The 18607-nt window shown below is 40.4% G+C and overlaps 1 protein-coding gene across 3 annotated transcripts in view; it reads left to right on the forward strand.

Annotated features, from left to right (window-relative positions):
• Positions 1-18607, forward strand: part of Ttn (titin) — a 271046-nt gene that overhangs the window by 202795 nt on the left and 49644 nt on the right. For all 3 annotated transcript variants that reach the window (XM_013512608.1, XM_013512603.1, XM_005373371.2), the window contains 30 exons: positions 481-783; positions 888-1169; positions 1262-1561; positions 1655-1957; positions 2058-2366; positions 2476-2757; positions 2858-3157; positions 3251-3544; positions 3639-6605; positions 6914-7234; positions 7345-7629; positions 7718-8017; positions 8320-8622; positions 9010-9285; positions 9389-9688; positions 9779-10081; positions 10339-10638; positions 11392-11679; positions 12033-12329; positions 12417-12719; positions 12817-13122; positions 13980-14267; positions 14776-15066; positions 15144-15431; positions 15686-16273; positions 16359-16463; positions 16874-17071; positions 17161-17457; positions 17547-18134; positions 18226-18528. In XM_013512608.1, coding sequence (XP_013368062.1) covers positions 481-783; positions 888-1169; positions 1262-1561; positions 1655-1957; positions 2058-2366; positions 2476-2757; positions 2858-3157; positions 3251-3544; positions 3639-6605; positions 6914-7234; positions 7345-7629; positions 7718-8017; positions 8320-8622; positions 9010-9285; positions 9389-9688; positions 9779-10081; positions 10339-10638; positions 11392-11679; positions 12033-12329; positions 12417-12719; positions 12817-13122; positions 13980-14267; positions 14776-15066; positions 15144-15431; positions 15686-16273; positions 16359-16463; positions 16874-17071; positions 17161-17457; positions 17547-18134; positions 18226-18528 — 11868 coding nt within the window. The remainder of the gene's footprint in view (positions 1-480; positions 784-887; positions 1170-1261; positions 1562-1654; positions 1958-2057; positions 2367-2475; positions 2758-2857; positions 3158-3250; positions 3545-3638; positions 6606-6913; positions 7235-7344; positions 7630-7717; positions 8018-8319; positions 8623-9009; positions 9286-9388; positions 9689-9778; positions 10082-10338; positions 10639-11391; positions 11680-12032; positions 12330-12416; positions 12720-12816; positions 13123-13979; positions 14268-14775; positions 15067-15143; positions 15432-15685; positions 16274-16358; positions 16464-16873; positions 17072-17160; positions 17458-17546; positions 18135-18225; positions 18529-18607) is intronic.

Below are 18607 nucleotides of genomic sequence, written 5' to 3' on the forward strand. Positions count from 1 at the left end.
ATTTAATAGAAGACTGTGGTAGCCTTTATACATAAATGCTATAGATTTCATTTATTTGACAAGTGTTTATTAGGAAACTATTCAGTAGGGGATTAGATGTATTTTCATGGTGATTGTGAAACAGGATATACAACATATGATTCTCGTTGAATTTTTTCCATGTATACTACACTATTTTTTGTAAATTTCCTGCTTTATGGCAAAAGGAGAAGCTGAATTATTTTCTTAACTGTAAAACCACCAACTCTGGAGACCTTTTTTAAAATTATTGAATCTCAGCAAATCTCTATTTCCTCATCTATCAGTTGAGGAAATTATGTTGTACTGGAACCTTTTCAGCTCTAATAGTTCTATGATGAGATCATTTTTGTTATTTACTGAAATGCATAGTTTAACATTTTAATGCAGTCCTCAGAAAGAAGCATTTACTACCTTCTACCACTTTCTAAGTTTGTAATTTCACTGTGATTATACTCACAGCTGTACCAGAGCGTCCTGAAGACCTAGAAGTCAAAGAAGTTACTAAAGATTCTGTAACTTTGACTTGGAAACCTCCCAAATATGATGGTGGATCAGAAATTATTAACTATGTCCTAGAAAGCCGGCTCATTGGAACTGAGAAGTTCCACAAAGTCACAAATGACAACTTGCTTAGCAGAAAATACACTGTTAAAGGCTTAAAAGAAGGTGATACTTATGAGTACCGCGTCAGCGCTGTCAATATTGTTGGGCAAGGCAAACCATCATTTTGCACCAAGCCGATCACTTGCAAGGATGAGCTGGGTATGTGTCTGTTACAGTTTGCACTTTGAAAACATGTATAGGGTTTATAGGGTTCCTGAGAGACATCAGTAAAAATGATTTCTTTTTATGATTATAAACTTTAGCTCCACCAACACTTGACCTGGACTTCAGAGATAAACTCACAATTCGAGTTGGTGAAGCTTTTGCCCTCACTGGTCGCTACTCAGGCAAACCAAAGCCTAAGGTCAGTTGGTTCAAAGATGAAAGTGACGTGCTAGAAGATGATCGCACTCATATAAAGACCACCCCAACAACACTTGCTCTGGAGAAGGTCAAGGCAAAACGTTCTGACTCTGGCAAATACTGTGTAGTTGTAGAGAACAGTACAGGCTCCAGGAAAGGTTTCTGTCAAGTTAATGTTGTTGGTAAGTAGTACTTAGCAAGAATAATAGACTTGATGTGATTTAACAAATAGAGCTGGAAATAACATTTTTGCTACAATTTTTTTTTTTGGCAGATCGTCCTGGACCACCAGTAGGACCTGTCCATTTTGATGAGGTAACCAAAGATTACATGGTTATCTCCTGGAAGCCACCTTTAGATGATGGGGGAAGTGAAATTACCAATTATATTATTGAGAAGAAGGAGGTGGGTAAAGACGTTTGGATGCCTGTGACATCTGCCTGTGCTAAACCAACGTGCAAAGTTCCTAAACTGCTTGAAGGAAAAGATTACATTTTCCGGATACATGCTGAGAATCTGTATGGAATAAGTGATCCTCTGATATCTGATTCAATGAAAGCCAAAGATCGTTTCAGTATGTATTATATTTCTTTTTGGTGATTCAGTGCTTGTTATAGTTAATCAGAAGAACTAAATTTCTAATTCATTTTGTTTATATCTGCTGTAGGGGTTCCTGATGCACCAGATCAACCAATTGTTACGGAAGTCACCAAAGACTCAGCATTAGTAACTTGGAACAAGCCACATGATGGAGGAAAGCCTATCACAAACTACATCCTGGAAAAGAGGGAAACTATGTCTAAACGGTGGGCTAGAGTTACCAGAGAACCTATCCACCCATACACTAAATTTAGGGTTCCTGATCTTCTAGAAGGATGTCAGTATGAATTCCGGGTTGCTGCAGAAAACGAAATTGGTATTGGAGATCCAAGCCCACCATCCAAACCAGTCTTTGCAAGAGATCCAATTGGTATAATATTGAAGCATTCACCCAGTTTTCATATTATCCAACTTTGTTTTAGCCATATCCTAATGGCTTTTTGTCCTTTTTTGTTTCTTTTATTGTGTAGCTAAACCAAGTCCACCTGTTAATCCTGAAGCCATAGATACAACGTGTAGCTCAGTTGATCTAACTTGGCAGCCACCACGCCATGATGGTGGGAGCAAGATACTGGGTTATATTGTTGAATACCAGAAAGTTGGAGATGAAGAGTGGAGAAGAGCCAACCACACTCCTGAGTCATGTCCTGAAACTAAATATAAAGTCACTGGTCTTCGAGATGGTCAAACCTATAAGTTCCGAGTGTTTGCAGTCAATGTAGCTGGTGAATCAGAACCAGCTAATGTTCCAGAGCCAGTCCTAGTAAAAGACAGACTTGGTGAGTAGAGTATTTCCACTTGCAATTACAAGGAAAACAGTCATCTGATTGTATACGTTTAATATGCTTTGCAGAGTAAAATTTGAATGTACTGCTCTTTTTATTCTAGAACCCCCTGACTTGATTCTTGATGCCAACATGGCAAGAGAACAATACATTAAAGTCGGTGATACTCTAAGACTCAGTGCTGTCATCAAAGGCGTGCCATTCCCAAAAGTAACCTGGAAGAAAGGAGACAGAGAGGCTCCAACTAAGGCCCAAATTGATGTTACTCCAGTGGGTAGCAAGCTTGAAATCCGTAATGCTGCCCATGAAGATGGTGGAATTTATTCCTTAACAGTAGAGAATCCAGCTGGTTCAAAAACTGTCTCAGTGAAAGTATTTGTATTAGGTAAAATCTTAATACTTATGCCATTAAAGATAAATTTTTGTACAATTTTTACTCTTTCTGGATTAAATCACTTATATCACTATTATTTAACATTTTTCAGATAAACCCGGGCCACCTAGAGATCTGGAAGTCAGCGAAATTAGGAAAGATTCTTGTTACCTGACTTGGAAGGAACCCCTGGATGATGGCGGCTCTGTCATTACAAATTACGTGGTTGAGAGGAGAGACGTTGCCAGTGCGCAGTGGTCACCTCTTTCAACTACATCAAAGAAAAAGAGCCACTTGGCTAAGCATCTGAACGAAGGCAATCAGTACCTCTTCCGAGTGGCTGCCGAGAACCAGTACGGACGTGGTCCTTTCGTTGAAACACCTAAACCCATCAAAGCTCTGGATCCTCTCCGTGAGTTGTTTTATCTGGATGCAGCAGTATTGTTTAACCGTCTTTGACAACACTTCTGGTTCATCATAACTTCTTTTTTTCTTTTCTGTAAAGATCCCCCAGGACCACCCAAGAACCTACACCATGTAGACGTTGACAAGACTGAGGTCTCACTTGTTTGGAACAAGCCAGATCGTGATGGTGGCTCTCCAATCACTGGATATTTGGTGGAATATCAAGAAGAAGGTGCCCAGGACTGGACTAAATTCAAGACTGTGAAAAACTTAGAGTGTGTTGTTACTGGATTACAGCAAGGGAAGACCTACAGGTTCCGTGTAAAAGCTGAAAATATTGTGGGTCTTGGGCTCCCTGACACAACTATCCCAATAGAATGTCAAGAAAAGCTAGGTATTTTTTAATATTGGAATTAATATTTTATTTCTTCTTTCAATTATTAATATAGTAAAAATCAGACTCTAATTACCTCTTGTTTATTTTCTAGTGCCTCCATCTGTGGAGCTAGATGTGAAATTAATTGAAGGGCTTGTGGTAAAAGCTGGAACCACAGTCAGATTCCCTGCTATTATACGAGGCATACCTATTCCTACTGCAAAGTGGACAACGGATGGAAGTGAGATTAAAACAGATGACCACTACACAGTTGAAACTGATGGCTACTCATCTGTACTTACCATTAAGAACTGTTTAAGGAAAGACACTGGGGAATATCAGATCACAGTTTCCAATGCAGCTGGTACCAAAACAGTACCTGTACATCTCACTGTTCTTGATGTTCCTGGTCCACCAACAGGTCCTATTAATCTGCTGGATATTACCCCTGAATATATGACTATCTCATGGCAGCCACCTAAGGATGACGGAGGAAGCCCTGTGACAAATTATATTGTTGAGAAAAAAGATACCAGAAAAGACACATGGGGTGTTGTCTCTTCAGAGAGCAGTAAGATGAAGCTCAAAATCCCACATCTGCAAAAGGGCCGTGAATATGTTTTCCGAGTTAGAGCAGAGAATAAGATGGGTGTGGGTCCTCCCCTTGACTCCATACCTACTGTTGCCAAACATAAGTTTAATCCTCCATCTCCTCCTGGTAAACCAGTGGTTACAGACATTACTGAAAATGCTGCAACGGTGTCTTGGACCCTGCCAAAGTCTGATGGTGGCAGTCCAATAACTGGATACTATGTGGAACGTCGAGAAATAACTGGCAAGTGGGTGAGGGTCAACAAGACGCCTATCCCTGACCTGAAGTTCAGAGTGACTGGACTCTATGAGGGAAATACATACGAGTTTAGAGTTTTTGCTGAAAATCTTGCAGGACTAAGCAATCCATCTCCAAGTTCTGACCCAATAAAAGCCTGCCGGCCCATCAAACCACCTGGACCACCCATTAATCCTAAGCTGAAAGACAAGACTAGAGAAACAGCTGACCTGGTGTGGACAAAGCCTCTCAGTGATGGTGGCAGCCCCATTCTAGGATATGTAGTGGAATGTCAGAAACCTGGCACTGCACAGTGGGACAGGATTAACAAAGATGAGCTCATTAGACAGTGTGCCTTTAGGGTACCTGGACTAATTGAAGGAAATGAGTACAGATTCCGTATAAAGGCAGCTAATATTGTGGGTGAGGGAGAACCAAGAGAACTTGCAGAATCTGTGATTGCAAAAGATATCCTTCACCCTCCAGAAGTAGAACTTGACGTCACCTGCCGTGACATTATTACTGTTAGAGTGGGCCAAACTATCCGCATTCTTGCTCGAGTCAAAGGTAGGCCTGAACCAGATATAACTTGGTCTAAGGAAGGCAAAGTATTGACCCGAGATAAGCGGGTTGACATAAGTCATGATCTACCTCGTGTTGAGCTGCAAATTAAAGAAGCTGTGAGAAGCGATCATGGCAAGTATATCATCTCAGCTAAGAACAGCAGTGGACATGCCCAAGGTTCAGCCATTGTCAATGTCCTTGACAGACCTGGGCCTTGCCAGAATTTGAAAGTTAGCAATGTAACCAAAGAGAACTGCACACTTTCTTGGGAAAACCCACTTGATAATGGTGGTTCAGAAATAACAAATTTCATAGTAGAATATCGTAAACCAAACCAGAAAGGCTGGTCAATTATTGCTTCAGATATCACCAAGAGATTAATCAAGGCCAACCTTTTAGCCAACAATGAATACTATTTCCGAGTTTGTGCAGAGAATAAAGTAGGTGTTGGGCCAACCATTGAAACAAAAACTCCAATTCTAGCCATTAACCCTATTGACAGACCAGGGGAGCCTGAAAACCTTCATATTGCAGATAAAGGAAAGACGTTTGTGTATCTAAAGTGGCGGCGGCCTGATTATGATGGTGGCAGCCCAAATCTATCATATCATGTTGAGCGGAGGCTGAAGGGCTCTGCTGACTGGGAAAGAGTGCATAAAGGAAGTATTAAAGAAACCCACTATATGGTTGACAAGTGTGTTGAAAACCAAATTTATGAGTTCAGGGTGCAAACAAAGAATGAAGCTGGAGAAAGTGATTGGGTGAAGACAGAGGAAGTTGTTGTGAAGGAAGACTTACAGAAACCAGTACTTGACCTGAAATTAAGTGGGGTGCTGACTGTCAAAGCAGGGGACACCATCAGACTTGAGGCAGGTGTGAGAGGCAAACCATTTCCAGAAGTTGTATGGGCCAAGGACAAAGACGCTACAGATTTAACAAGATCACCCAGAGTCAAGATTGATACCAGTGCTGATTCATCTAAATTCTCTCTTAGCAAAGCAAGGCGAAGTGACGGTGGTAAATATGTAATTACAGCAACGAACACGGCTGGCAGTTTTGTGGCCTTTGCCACTGTCAATGTTTTAGATAAGCCTGGTCCTGTAAGAAATCTGAAAATTACTGACGTGTCCAGTGATAGATGTACTGTTCGCTGGGATCCACCAGAAGATGATGGCGGCTGTGAAATCCAAAATTACATTCTAGAAAAATGTGAGAGCAAGAGAATGGTTTGGTCTACCTATTCTGCTACTATCTTGACACCCGGTACTACCGTGACACGTCTCATAGAAGGAAATGAATATATTTTCAGAGTGCGTGCAGAAAATAAAATAGGCACAGGACCTCCAACAGAGAGTAAACCAGTCATAGCAAAAACCAAATACGATAGACCTGGTCGCCCTGATGCTCCAGAAGTCACTAAAGTGAGCAAAGAAGAGATGACTGTGGTTTGGACGCCACCTGAATATGATGGTGGAAAGTCTATCACAGGATACTATTTGGAGAAAAAAGAAAAACATGCAGTACGATGGGTCCCTGTAAATAAGAGTGCAATCCCTGAGAGACGTCTGAAAGTACAGAATCTCCTCCCAGGACATGAATATCAGTTCCGAGTAAAGGCAGAAAATGAAATTGGCATTGGAGAACCAAGCTTACCATCAAGACCAGTGGTGGCAAAAGATCCCATAGGTAAGTTGCTCTTGTTTCTTTTTGATATTACACCAATTCTTAATTTCAAGCATGGAGGTATTAGATGGGTTAACCATAATATCAAAACTTTACTTTAGCCAATATTTCCAAATAGACCTGTACCAAATCACCTAAAATCTAAAAATAATGATAGATTCTAATTTTTAAGAAGGACATTAAGGAGGAGTCAGTAATTGAGATATTCAATGACCCTTTTTTTGTTTGAGGATTGACTATATAAACTTACAAATTAAAATATCGCTTGTGGCAAATGTGTGTTCATTTATTTTTATGTAATTTACTTTCAGAACCACCTGGTCCACCAACCAATCTGAAAGTGATTGATACAACAAAACATTCCATAACTCTTGGATGGGGAAAACCAGTCTATGATGGTGGTGCACCAATAATTGGATATATTGTAGAAATGAGACCAAAAATAGCAGATGCATCACCTGATGAAGGTTGGAAGAGGTGCAATGCTGCAGCACAACTTGTTCGCATGGAATTCACTGTTACCAGCTTGGATGAAAACCAGGAATATGAGTTCCGGGTATGTGCCCAAAATCAAGTTGGCATTGGGCGTCCTGCAGAGCTAAAGGAAGCAATCAAACCTAAAGAAATCCTAGGTGAGGCCTCTGTTTTATTTAGCCCCTGATTTATTCACATTATATTCCTCCTAGGATTTTCCCACGTTCTGAAAACCAACCAGTAACCTTAATGTCATTAACGTTTGCAGAACCTCCGGAGATTGAGTTGGATGCCAGTATGAGAAAGCTGGTCATAGTGAGAGCAGGATGCCCTATCCGACTATTTGCAATAGTGAGAGGGCGGCCAGCCCCCAGAGTCACTTGGAGAAAAGTGGGTATTGACAATGTGGTCAGAAGAGGACAAGTCGATCTGGTTGACACTATGGCCTTCCTGGTCATCCCCAATTCTACCCGTGATGACTCAGGAAAATATTCCTTAACACTGGTGAATCCAGCAGGAGAAAAGGCTGTGTTCGTGAATGTCAGAGTACTAGGTAGGTTGCTAGAAGGCCTCCCTCTCACCTTTCAAAACAAATTAATTAAAAAGGACACTGACAAGACATGTGTATCTATTCTTTACAGATACTCCTGGACCTGTATCTAATTTAAAAGTTTCTGATGTCACAAAAACATCATGCCATGTGTCCTGGGCCCCTCCTGAAAATGATGGTGGAAGTCAAGTGACACATTATATTGTGGAGAAACGTGAGGCAGACAGAAAGACATGGTCAACAGTTACCCCAGAAGTTAAGAAAACAAGCTTCCATGTAACCAATCTCGTCCCGGGCAATGAGTACTTCTTCAGAGTAACTGCTGTCAATGAGTATGGCCCTGGTGTCCCAGCAGATATCCCGAAACCAGTGCTTGCATCAGATCCTCTAAGTAAGAAATCTCCTTTCTTCCTCTTCTTAACTCCAGTGCCTTATTTTAGCAAGATGCCAAAAGCATTTTAATCTTCTTCTGAAAAGGATTTAACTTGTAGAAACCCTACTAGTGCAATAAATATGTAATTCACTCAGGAAAGACTTTTTTATGACCTGTCTCATCTTGGACATTTTTTCCTTTCAATATACTGAACTACAGGTTTCATATACTTTGAAGTAAATGATATATTAAAAATATATTAACAAAGGGGGTTTGATTAAGTTACCTAGATAATTTTCTAAACTGTGTTTTCCTTGTAGGTGAGCCAGATCCTCCAAGAAAACTAGAAGTGACTGAAATGACAAAGAACAGTGCTGTTTTAGCCTGGTTACCTCCTCTCCGTGACGGAGGTGCTAAAATTGATGGCTACATCATTAGTTACAGAGAAGAAGACCAGCCTGCAGATCGCTGGACAGAGTATTCAGTCGTTAAAGATCTCAGCCTTGTTGTCTCTGGTTTAAAGGAAGGAAAGAAATATAAATTTAGAGTAGCAGCCAGAAATGCTGTTGGAGTCAGCTTGCCCAGAGAAGCCGAAGGTGTATATGAAGCCAAAGAACAACTGCGTAAGTAATCACTGCTTCATGTAATACAACTTTATTAAAATTTTCTTTGGCTATGTAGACTTGTCCTTGAGGAATCTAGTTCTAGAAATACATGAAAAATACTAGATTTCACACCTGTGGACTCACAACACACAGTAAATAAACTTTAAACCGTGACTCAATATATACACATAGCTGAAAGACATCTCTTGAAGTGATACCTAACCTTATGTACTTGCAGGCAATATTTTCTATTATATCCCATTTTATTTCTTTTGAAAATACCGACTATAAGGCAAACATTACTTTCAGCCCACTCTGGGCTGCAATGCACTATTTGAAAAATCTTCCCCACCAGAGAAAATTTAACACCCCCTCCAAATGAATGTATTTCCATTTTACTTTTAGTGCCACCTAAGATCCTCATGCCAGAGCAAATTACTATTAAAGCTGGGAAGAAACTCCGTATTGAAGCCCATGTGTACGGAAAGCCTCATCCCACCTGTACATGGAAAAAAGGAGAAGAAGAAGTTGTCACATCCAGCCACCTGGCAGTTCACAAAGCAGACAACTCTTCTGTTCTGATCATAAAGGATGTTACTAGGAAAGACAGCGGTTACTACAGCCTCACAGCAGAGAACAGTTCTGGAACAGACACACAGAAGATCAAAGTCATCGTCATGGGTAAGTTAAATATAGGACAACAGTCTTCAAAGTATGAAAATCACAACATTTTTTTTTCTATCAAATCCATGTTCTTATATTTCTTCCCTCTCGGCTCATGCAGATGCCCCTGGACCCCCTCAGCCTCCATTTGACATTTCCGATATTGACTCTGATGCTTGTTCCCTGTCATGGCACATCCCTCTGGAGGACGGAGGCAGTAACATCACCAACTATATAGTGGAAAAGTGTGATGTGAGCCGAGGGGACTGGATCACGGCTCTAGCTTCAGTCACAAAAACTTCCTGCAGGGTTGGAAAGCTGATCCCAGGCCAGGAATATATGTTCCGGGTCCGTGCTGAAAATCGATTTGGAATTTCAGAGCCTCTCACATCACCAAAGATGCTTGCTAAGTTTCCATTTGGTATGTACTTTTCGAAGAGAAAAGGAAATGTTTTCTTTCCACTCTGTTACTTAAAACACAAACTGACATTTCCCTTACGTTCATCTGCAGATGTGCCTAGTGAACCAAAGAATGCACGAGTCACTAAAGTCAACAAAGACTGCATATTTGTCGCATGGGACAGACCAGACAGTGATGGAGGGAGCCCTATTACTGGCTACTTGATTGAACGCAAAGAAAGAAACAGTTTACTGTGGGTGAAAGCTAATGATACTCCTGTCCGGTCAATGGAATATCCTTGTGCTGGCCTTGTTGAAGGTCTAGAGTATTCGTTCAGAATCTATGCCCTAAACAAAGCTGGATCCAGCCCTCCCAGCAAACCAACAGAATATGTAACTGCAAGAATGCCAGTTGGTAAGTTTGTGTGAGGGGGTGCTTTGTCTTTTAGTGTTATGGAAGCCATTTAAAACTTGGAGCCTATTCCTCTATTGAGGAATAGGTTCTATCTCTTACCATGAAGATGTTCCATATATAACTCTTATATGTACATAGTAAGGACTCAAAAGTGTAGCCTTTTAAGCTTATCACTTAGAAACAGGGCAATAATGTGAAGTGTGGGGTTTAAACTTCTGTTAGCATTTGAATGCTGAGACTATTTCTTCTGGTTTTAGATCCTCCTGGGAAGCCTGAAGTTACTGATGTCACCAAGAATTCTGCATCCCTTATCTGGGCCCGTCCCAAGCATGATGGAGGGAGCAAAATTATTGGCTATTTCGTAGAAGCCTGTAAACTCCCTGGTGATAAGTGGGTACGGTGTAATACTACACCTCACCAGATACCCCAGGAAGAGTACACAGCTACTGGCTTAGAAGAGAATGCTCAGTATCAATTTAGAGCAATTGCGAAGACTGCGGTAAATATTAGCCAGCCTTCTGAACCTTCTGACCCAGTGACCATCCTTGCAGAAAATGGTAAGATTCCACTGAGTGTTACAGGAAGAGATGCACAGAATTTGTGGTGTTCATTTCATTTAATAAAGAAACTACACCTACGCCTATGATAAGGGAAAACAAAATGATAGATACTCTGGATATAACACTGAAATTTTTATTACAAAGACAATGTCCTAAACTAAAAGCAGGACACAAAACTAAAGACTGCAATTTCACCAGTGTACATTCATGGGAATATGACAACTAAATGCATTTAAATGATAGCAGTGATTATGCAGAGATGTCAGAATTACAGGAATTTACTCTTTCATGCTGTCAGCATTGTCAAACTTCTACATTAAGCTTTTTGTTACTTTTGTAATAAATACATTACTTTTAAAAAGCCTATCTTGGGTTATCAGGGGTTGGGGAATGGAGCAAGGTAGATGTCAGTTAAAGAGTTCAAAGTCCCAGTTAGACAGGAGAAATAAATGTTAGTGATCAACTTACACAGCATGATGACCATAGTTAATAATGTTGCTAAAAGAGTAGATTTTAAATGTTCTCAAGACAAAAACAAATGCTAAATGGGTGAGGTGATGGATAAGTTGCTTTCATCATTGTGTAATGTACACATATACCAAAACATCACCTTGTACTTCATAAATATATATAATTGTTTGTCTAGTAAGGTAAAAGCATTCTTAAAAGAGGTACAGCACATGAATTTCTATTATTAATAAGACATATAATTTTGCATACACTAAGTCCTTTTATCTTATTTCTTTCCAGTTCCTCCCAGGATAGACCTGAGTGTGGCCATGAAATCTTTGCTCACTGTGAAAGCTGGAACTAATGTTTGCTTGGATGCTACCGTTTTTGGTAAACCAATGCCAACCATTTCTTGGAAGAAAGATGGTACACCAGTAAAACCCACAGAAGGCATAAAGATGGCCATGCAGCGGAACCTGTGTACCTTGGAGCTATTCTGTGTGAACCGAAAGGACTCAGGAGATTATACCATTACTGCTGAAAATTCGAGTGGCTCCAAATCGGCCACCATCAAGCTTAAAGTATTAGGTAATTAATGAGTTTAATTAGAATCCCATATTTTACCTAAAGTAAATAAGATTTATAAAGTAATATGTGAGGAAAAAATACATATACTGACATATATTTCTTACCCACTGAATTAATCTTATCACAGCACAATAGTCCTTTAGAGCTAAAAAGATTACGAGAGATCACATATTACAGTTACTAAATTTTACATATAAGAAACTACGATTCTGAAAAATTAAGACTTCAGGTTATACAGGAAGTTAATGATAACATAAAGCCAGCAGCCCAGAGGTCCAGACTTCTACTCTGTACTCATTCCTCATTCTAAATATATTAATGAAAAACTTCACCTTTCCTCCTTAATTTTTCAGATAAGCCAGGTCCTCCAGCATCTGTGAAAATCAACAAAATGTATTCAGATCGAGCAATGCTGTCTTGGGAGCCTCCTCTTGAAGATGGAGGTTCAGAAATCACCAACTATATTGTGGATAAACGTGAAACAAGCAGGCCCAACTGGGCTCAGGTCTCTTCCACAGTACCCATCACCAGCTGCAGCGTGGAGAAGCTTATAGAAGGCCATGAGTATCAGTTCCGTATCTGTGCAGAAAATAAATATGGAGTGGGTGATCCAATCTTCACGGAACCAGCAATTGCTAAAAACCCATATGGTAAGAACATTTTCTTATAGTTGTTCCTCTTAGTTTTTAATATCACCATTTAGCTTGGAAAGCTGACTTTTGAATCAATCTCTGCAGACCCACCTGGACGCTGTGATCCTCCTGTTATCAGCAACATAACCAAAGATCACATGACAGTCAGCTGGAAACCCCCAGCAGATGATGGTGGCTCACCCATCACTGGCTATTTGCTTGAAAAGCGGGAAACACAGGCAGTTAACTGGACTAAGGTCAACAGAAAACCTGTGATAGAAAGAACAATAAAAGCAACAGGTCTCCAAGAAGGTACCGAATATGAGTTCCGAGTCACAGCTATAAATAAAGCTGGACCAGGCAAACCCAGTGATGCATCCAAAGCTGTGTACGCTCAGGATCCTCTGTGTAAGTTTTCATCAAAGCACTCCATACCCTTACAATCAGCTTTAAACAACCAGGAATGAAGTTCTAATTAAAATGTTCTACTATTCTTTATCCTCAGACCCTCCTGGCCCACCAGCTTTCCCTAAAGTATATGATACCACCCATAGCTCTGTGAGTCTATCTTGGGGCAAGCCGGCTTATGATGGTGGTAGCCCTATCATCGGTTATCTTGTGGAAGTAAAACGAGCTGACTCTGACCACTGGGTGAGGTGCAATTTACCAGAGAAGCTCCAGAAAACCCGCTTTGAAGTTACTGGCCTGATTGAAAACACAGAATATCAGTTCCGTGTGTATGCTGTTAATAAGATTGGATACAGTGACCCCAGTGATGTGCCAGATAAACACTGCCCCAAGGACATCTTAAGTAAGTATTACCTAAAGATAGAGAGGGCTTTCCTCGTCAATTTGTATAATAAGAGGGAGGACAGAACTCCACTGTGTAGGTTTATTTATCTATGAGCTTTAGAGTTAGTAACTCCACATGTACTTTTTAAGAGAGCTGGGTTGATATTTCATGCTGTTATAAAATAGGCTGAATGAAATGCAAGGTGATTTGAGGTTTTGCAAAGCTTTTCATATATACATGGAAATTTCATGTCTTCCAAAGAATATGCAATGTGACAATTTTATTCCAAGAATAAAAAGGCTTTTAAATTAAAGAACTATTTATCATTCTTCTGGTTAGAATTTACTCTTCCAGTCTACCATCTCTATGAGTATGTAGTTGATGGCCTCTCCACCATAAATTCCCTCCCCAGACTTCTTCTTTTCACTCAGTCTCCATAAGTATTCTCCCTACCTTTTAAAAACAGTTACTTGGCATTACATTTCACTATGTACTTGTCTTTCTACAATGACATAATAAAAACAGCCAAAGTATTATCTATGGCAGAGTGCTTCACAGATTGTAGGAAAGTAAAAACAAGAATGGAGAAGAGTCAAAGACCAATCACCCACTTTCTTTTAAGGTATTTAGAGTTTGAACGTATGTAGGATGTATGAGTACACAAGGTACAGATCTTCCAGGCAATACTTGGTTGAGCCTAGCACATATTAGAAAATGGAATGATCAACAACTGGAAAAGAGTATTGAAATACTTTTGAGAATTATATTAATGAATTTTAAAAAGGAAATGTATTTTAGGAGTAATGAGGCCAGGCCTTGGAAATATACCTGACCATTACATTTTTGTTCATTTTCTTCACCCCCAAATTACATAGTTCCACCCGAGGGAGAGCTTGATGCTGAATTAAGGAAAACACTCATATTACGTGCTGGAGTTACAATGAGGCTCTATGTGCCAGTGAAAGGACGGCCACCTCCAAAGATCACTTGGTCCAAACCAAATGTCAATTTAAGAGAAAGGATTGGACTGGACATAAAGTCAACTGACTTTGATACTTTCTTGCGCTGTGAAAATGTGAACAAATACGATGCAGGAAAATATATCTTAACCCTGGAGAACAGCTGCGGCAAAAAGGAATACACCATCGTAGTGAAAGTGCTTGGTAAGTCTACTTGAAAAAAAAAACTTGTTTGTGTAAAACTATAGTTTATATATATTTATGTCTTGGTTACTTTTCTCTTGTTGCTGGGACAAAATACCTGACATCCAAAATGAAGGAAGGACAGGTTTATTTAGCTCACAGTTTGTGGAGGTTTCAGTCCACACTGGGCTGGTTTCGAGGCAGAGTAGCACTTGGCAGAGGGCAAGCGTTCATGGTGGCAGAACACAGCAAAGCAACAACAGCAAAAGGGAGGAATGGCGGCAAGCAGCCTCTTTCCCTCCCTTACATTGTAAACAGCCTACCCCGACCCAGGGGGTGTGTAGCACTCACATAATCTCCACGCCATCCTCTTCCACAGGCTCAGGATGTATACAAAGTAAGCACCCTGACTCCCTGCTGAGTCACTTAGCCAAACCTCTAGACTCCCCAAGTTGACATAATGTATCAGCCATAACAATTTACATGAATGAAATTGTTTACAATTCCTATTTACTTCCTAATTCTCCAGATACTCCTGGGCCTCCTGTCAATGTGACTGTAAAGGAAGCATCCAAAGACTCAGCTTATGTCACGTGGGATCCTCCCATTATTGATGGTGGAAGCCCCATTATAAACTACGTGGTAGAAAAACGTGATGCAGAAAGGAAGTCCTGGTCTACAGTGGCAACTGAGTGCTCAAAAACAAGCTTCAGAGTATCTAACTTGGAGGAGGGGAAATCCTACTTTTTCAGAATCTTTGCTGAAAACGAGTATGGCATTGGTGATCCTGGTGAAACCCGTGATGCCGTCAAAGCTTCTGGTGAGCAAATGAACCCCATGGTGTGGAGTGATGTTGGTTAGCTGGGGCTTAGACTTATCTTTCCTCCTTTGCTTTAGAAACCCCTGGACCAGTCGTGGACCTGAAAGCACTGTCTGTAACTAAGTCATCTTGCACCATTGGCTGGAAAAAGCCTCGCAGCGATGGTGGAAGTCGGATTACCGGATATGCAGTCGATTTCATGACTGAAGATAATAAGTGGCAACGAGTTATGAAATCATTAAGCCTGCAGTATACCACAAAAGATTTGAGTGAAGGGAAGGAGTACACCTTCAGGGTGTGTGCTGAGAATGAGAATGGAGAAGGTACTCCAAGCGAAATCACAGTCATAGCAAAGGATGATGTCGGTAAGCCCCTCCCCAGACATCTGTACTTGCTTCCTATTGTCATCAAAAGTGTGCTTTTGGCCCCATTCACAGACCTGTCAAAAAAATCCATTAAAACATATAATGATCTGAAACAATTACTTTCCTGGCCTTAATTTGCTGGGCTGAGAATATAGGTCAATGATAGAGTACTTGCCCAGGATGCATGAGGCCTGGGTTTGATCCCCACCACCAAGGGAAAAAAAAATCAGTAATTTATATCTGCTGTTTTACAGTGGCTCCTGATCTTGACTTAAAGGATCTACCTGATCTGTGCTATTTGGCTAAAGAAAACAGCAACTTCCGTCTTAAGATCCCCATAAAGGGCAAGCCAGCACCATCAGTATCCTGGAAGAAAGGAGAAGACCCTCTAGCAACTGACACAAGAGTCAGTGTTGAGTCATCTGCAGTTAATACAACTCTTGTAGTATATGACTGCCAAAAATCTGATGCTGGAAAATACACAATCACACTTAAGAATGTTGCTGGCACCAAGGAAGGAACTCTTTCTATAAAAGTTGTTGGCAAACCTGGCATCCCCACTGGGCCGATCAAATTTGATGAAGTCACAGCAGAAGCCATAACCTTGAAATGGGCTCCTCCAAAGGATGATGGAGGTTCTGAAATCACCAACTATATCCTAGAGAAGAGAGATTCTGTGAATAACAAGTGGGTGACATGCGCTTCTGCTGTTCAGAAAACCACCTTTAGAGTAACAAGGCTTCATGAGGGAATGGAATATACCTTCAGAGTCAGTGCTGAAAATAAATATGGTGTAGGAGAAGGCCTGAAATCAGAGCCAATTGTTGCTAAACATCCATTTGGTAAGTATCTCAAAGTCAGAAAATATAAAACATGGTATTGTGGTGGTTCCTTATCATAAAATTTGCCTTATGTACTTTTTCCTAGATGTGCCCGATGCTCCTCCACCTCCCAATATTGTGGATGTTAGACATGATTCAGTATCTCTTACTTGGACTGACCCCAAGAAGACTGGTGGCTCTCCAATTACAGGTATTTAGTTTGTTCTTGTCCTACAGCTCTATGTCAATGTTTCTTCCAAATAGTTCCATGAAAATGAATGTGTGTTCATTGTTTATAATACTGTCTGCATATAGAATACTGTATTTTTCTTTCAGTACATATAGCTAATGTTTAATTTCATTGAAAAATCTCCTAATGTGACAGTGAACAAAGACTTTCATGGTGACAATATTTATTTTTGTAAGCTAATGTTCACCTGAGGGGCACTAACGATAGATATTACAGGAGGAAAAAAATGGCACTATGCCTGAGTAATAAAAGTGTAGATAGTATGAATGATTATCTGTTCAACATGTAAATAATTTGAATATATGTGTAGTAAAATCAATCTGTATTTGTACTTTGCATCTGAATTGATTCACTCATGGTTTTATTTGTAGGATACCACATTGAGTTCAAGGAAAGAAACAGCCTTTTGTGGAAGAGAGCTAACAAGACTCCAATAAGGATGAAAGACTTTAAAGTGACAGGATTAACTGAAGGTCTTGAATATGAATTCCGAGTCATGGCAATCAATTTAGCAGGAGTGGGCAAGCCAAGCCTCCCATCAGAGCCAGTTGTGGCACTTGATCCAATTGGTAAGTCGTTGTACGAAGAAAAACCCAAGCACTTTTACTGCATGAAGCAAACATCAGTATTTGTTTGACTGGTTTTATTTTTGTTTTAGATCCTCCTGGAAAACCTGAGGTTATTAATGTAACGAGAAATTCAGTGACTCTCATATGGACAGAACCCAAATATGATGGCGGTCACAAGTTAACTGGATACATAGTGGAGAAGCGGGATCTACCTTCTAAGTCTTGGATGAAAGCCAACCATGTGAATGTCCCTGACTGTGCTTTTACTGTAACTGACCTTGTTGAGGGTGGAAAATATGAATTCAGAATTAGGGCAAAGAATACAGCAGGTGCCATCAGTGCTCCATCAGAAAGTACAGGAACCATCATTTGCAAGGATGAATATGGTAGGTCAATTTTTTTTTACTATATTAAAAAATAGCAAAATTAAGCCTCCTTCCTTTTCTGATTAAAATGTATTGTTTTTTCCTTGCAGAGGCACCAACGATTGTCCTTGATCCCACAATAAAAGATGGGCTCACAGTGAAAGCAGGGGAAACTATTGTTTTGAATGCCATTAGCATTCTTGGCAAACCTCTTCCAAAATCAAGTTGGTCTAGGGCAGGAAAAGACATCAGACCATCAGATATCTCTCAGATAACTTCAACCCCAACATCTTCCACACTTACAGTCAAGTATTCTAGTAGAAAAGATGCTGGTGAATATACGATCACTGCTACCAATCCTTTTGGCACAAAGGAGGAACACGTGAAAGTAACAGTCCTTGATGTACCTGGTCCCCCAGGTCCTATTGAAATCAGCAATGTTTCTGCTGAAAAAGCAACACTTACATGGACACCTCCCTCGGAAGATGGTGGATCACCAATTAAGTCCTACGTTCTTGAAAAGAGAGAAACCAGCAGACTTTTGTGGACAGTGGTTGCTGAAGATATTCAGTCTTGCAGGCATGTGGTAACCAAGCTTATCCAAGGAAATGAGTACATCTTCCGTGTCTCAGCTGTAAATCATTATGGCAAAGGAGAGCCTGTACAGTCTGAACCTGTCAAAATGGTAGACAGATTTGGTACGTAGAGCACGCCAGGGAACTGACATAAAAAGATTTAATGCAGTGTTTAGGAAATCACGGATTACTTACAAATTTGCTTCCTTTCTAGGTCCTCCTGGCCCTCCTGGAAAACCAGAGATATCAAATGTCACTAAGAATAGTGCCACTGTCAGTTGGAAAAGACCAACTGATGATGGTGGCAGTGAAATTACAGGATATCATATTGAAAGGAGAGAAAAGAAAGGCGTGCGATGGGTGAGAGCAACAAAGACACCAGTTTCAGATCTAAGATGCAAAGTAACAGGACTGCAAGAAGGAAACACCTATGAATTCCGTGTCAGTGCAGAAAACAGAGCAGGAATTGGTCCACCTAGTGAGGCGTCAAATCCTGTTCTAATGAAAGATGCAGCATGTTAGTATTTATCCTTTTTCAATGCTCCTCATTTGAGAGTTCCAGTGCTACAAATAAATTATCCAAAAGCCAAACTCTT

Source organism: Chinchilla lanigera, unplaced genomic scaffold (assembly GCF_000276665.1).
Source record: "Chinchilla lanigera isolate Chin_1 unplaced genomic scaffold, ChiLan1.0 scaffold00002, whole genome shotgun sequence".
Taxonomy (NCBI): Eukaryota; Metazoa; Chordata; class Mammalia; order Rodentia; family Chinchillidae; genus Chinchilla; species Chinchilla lanigera.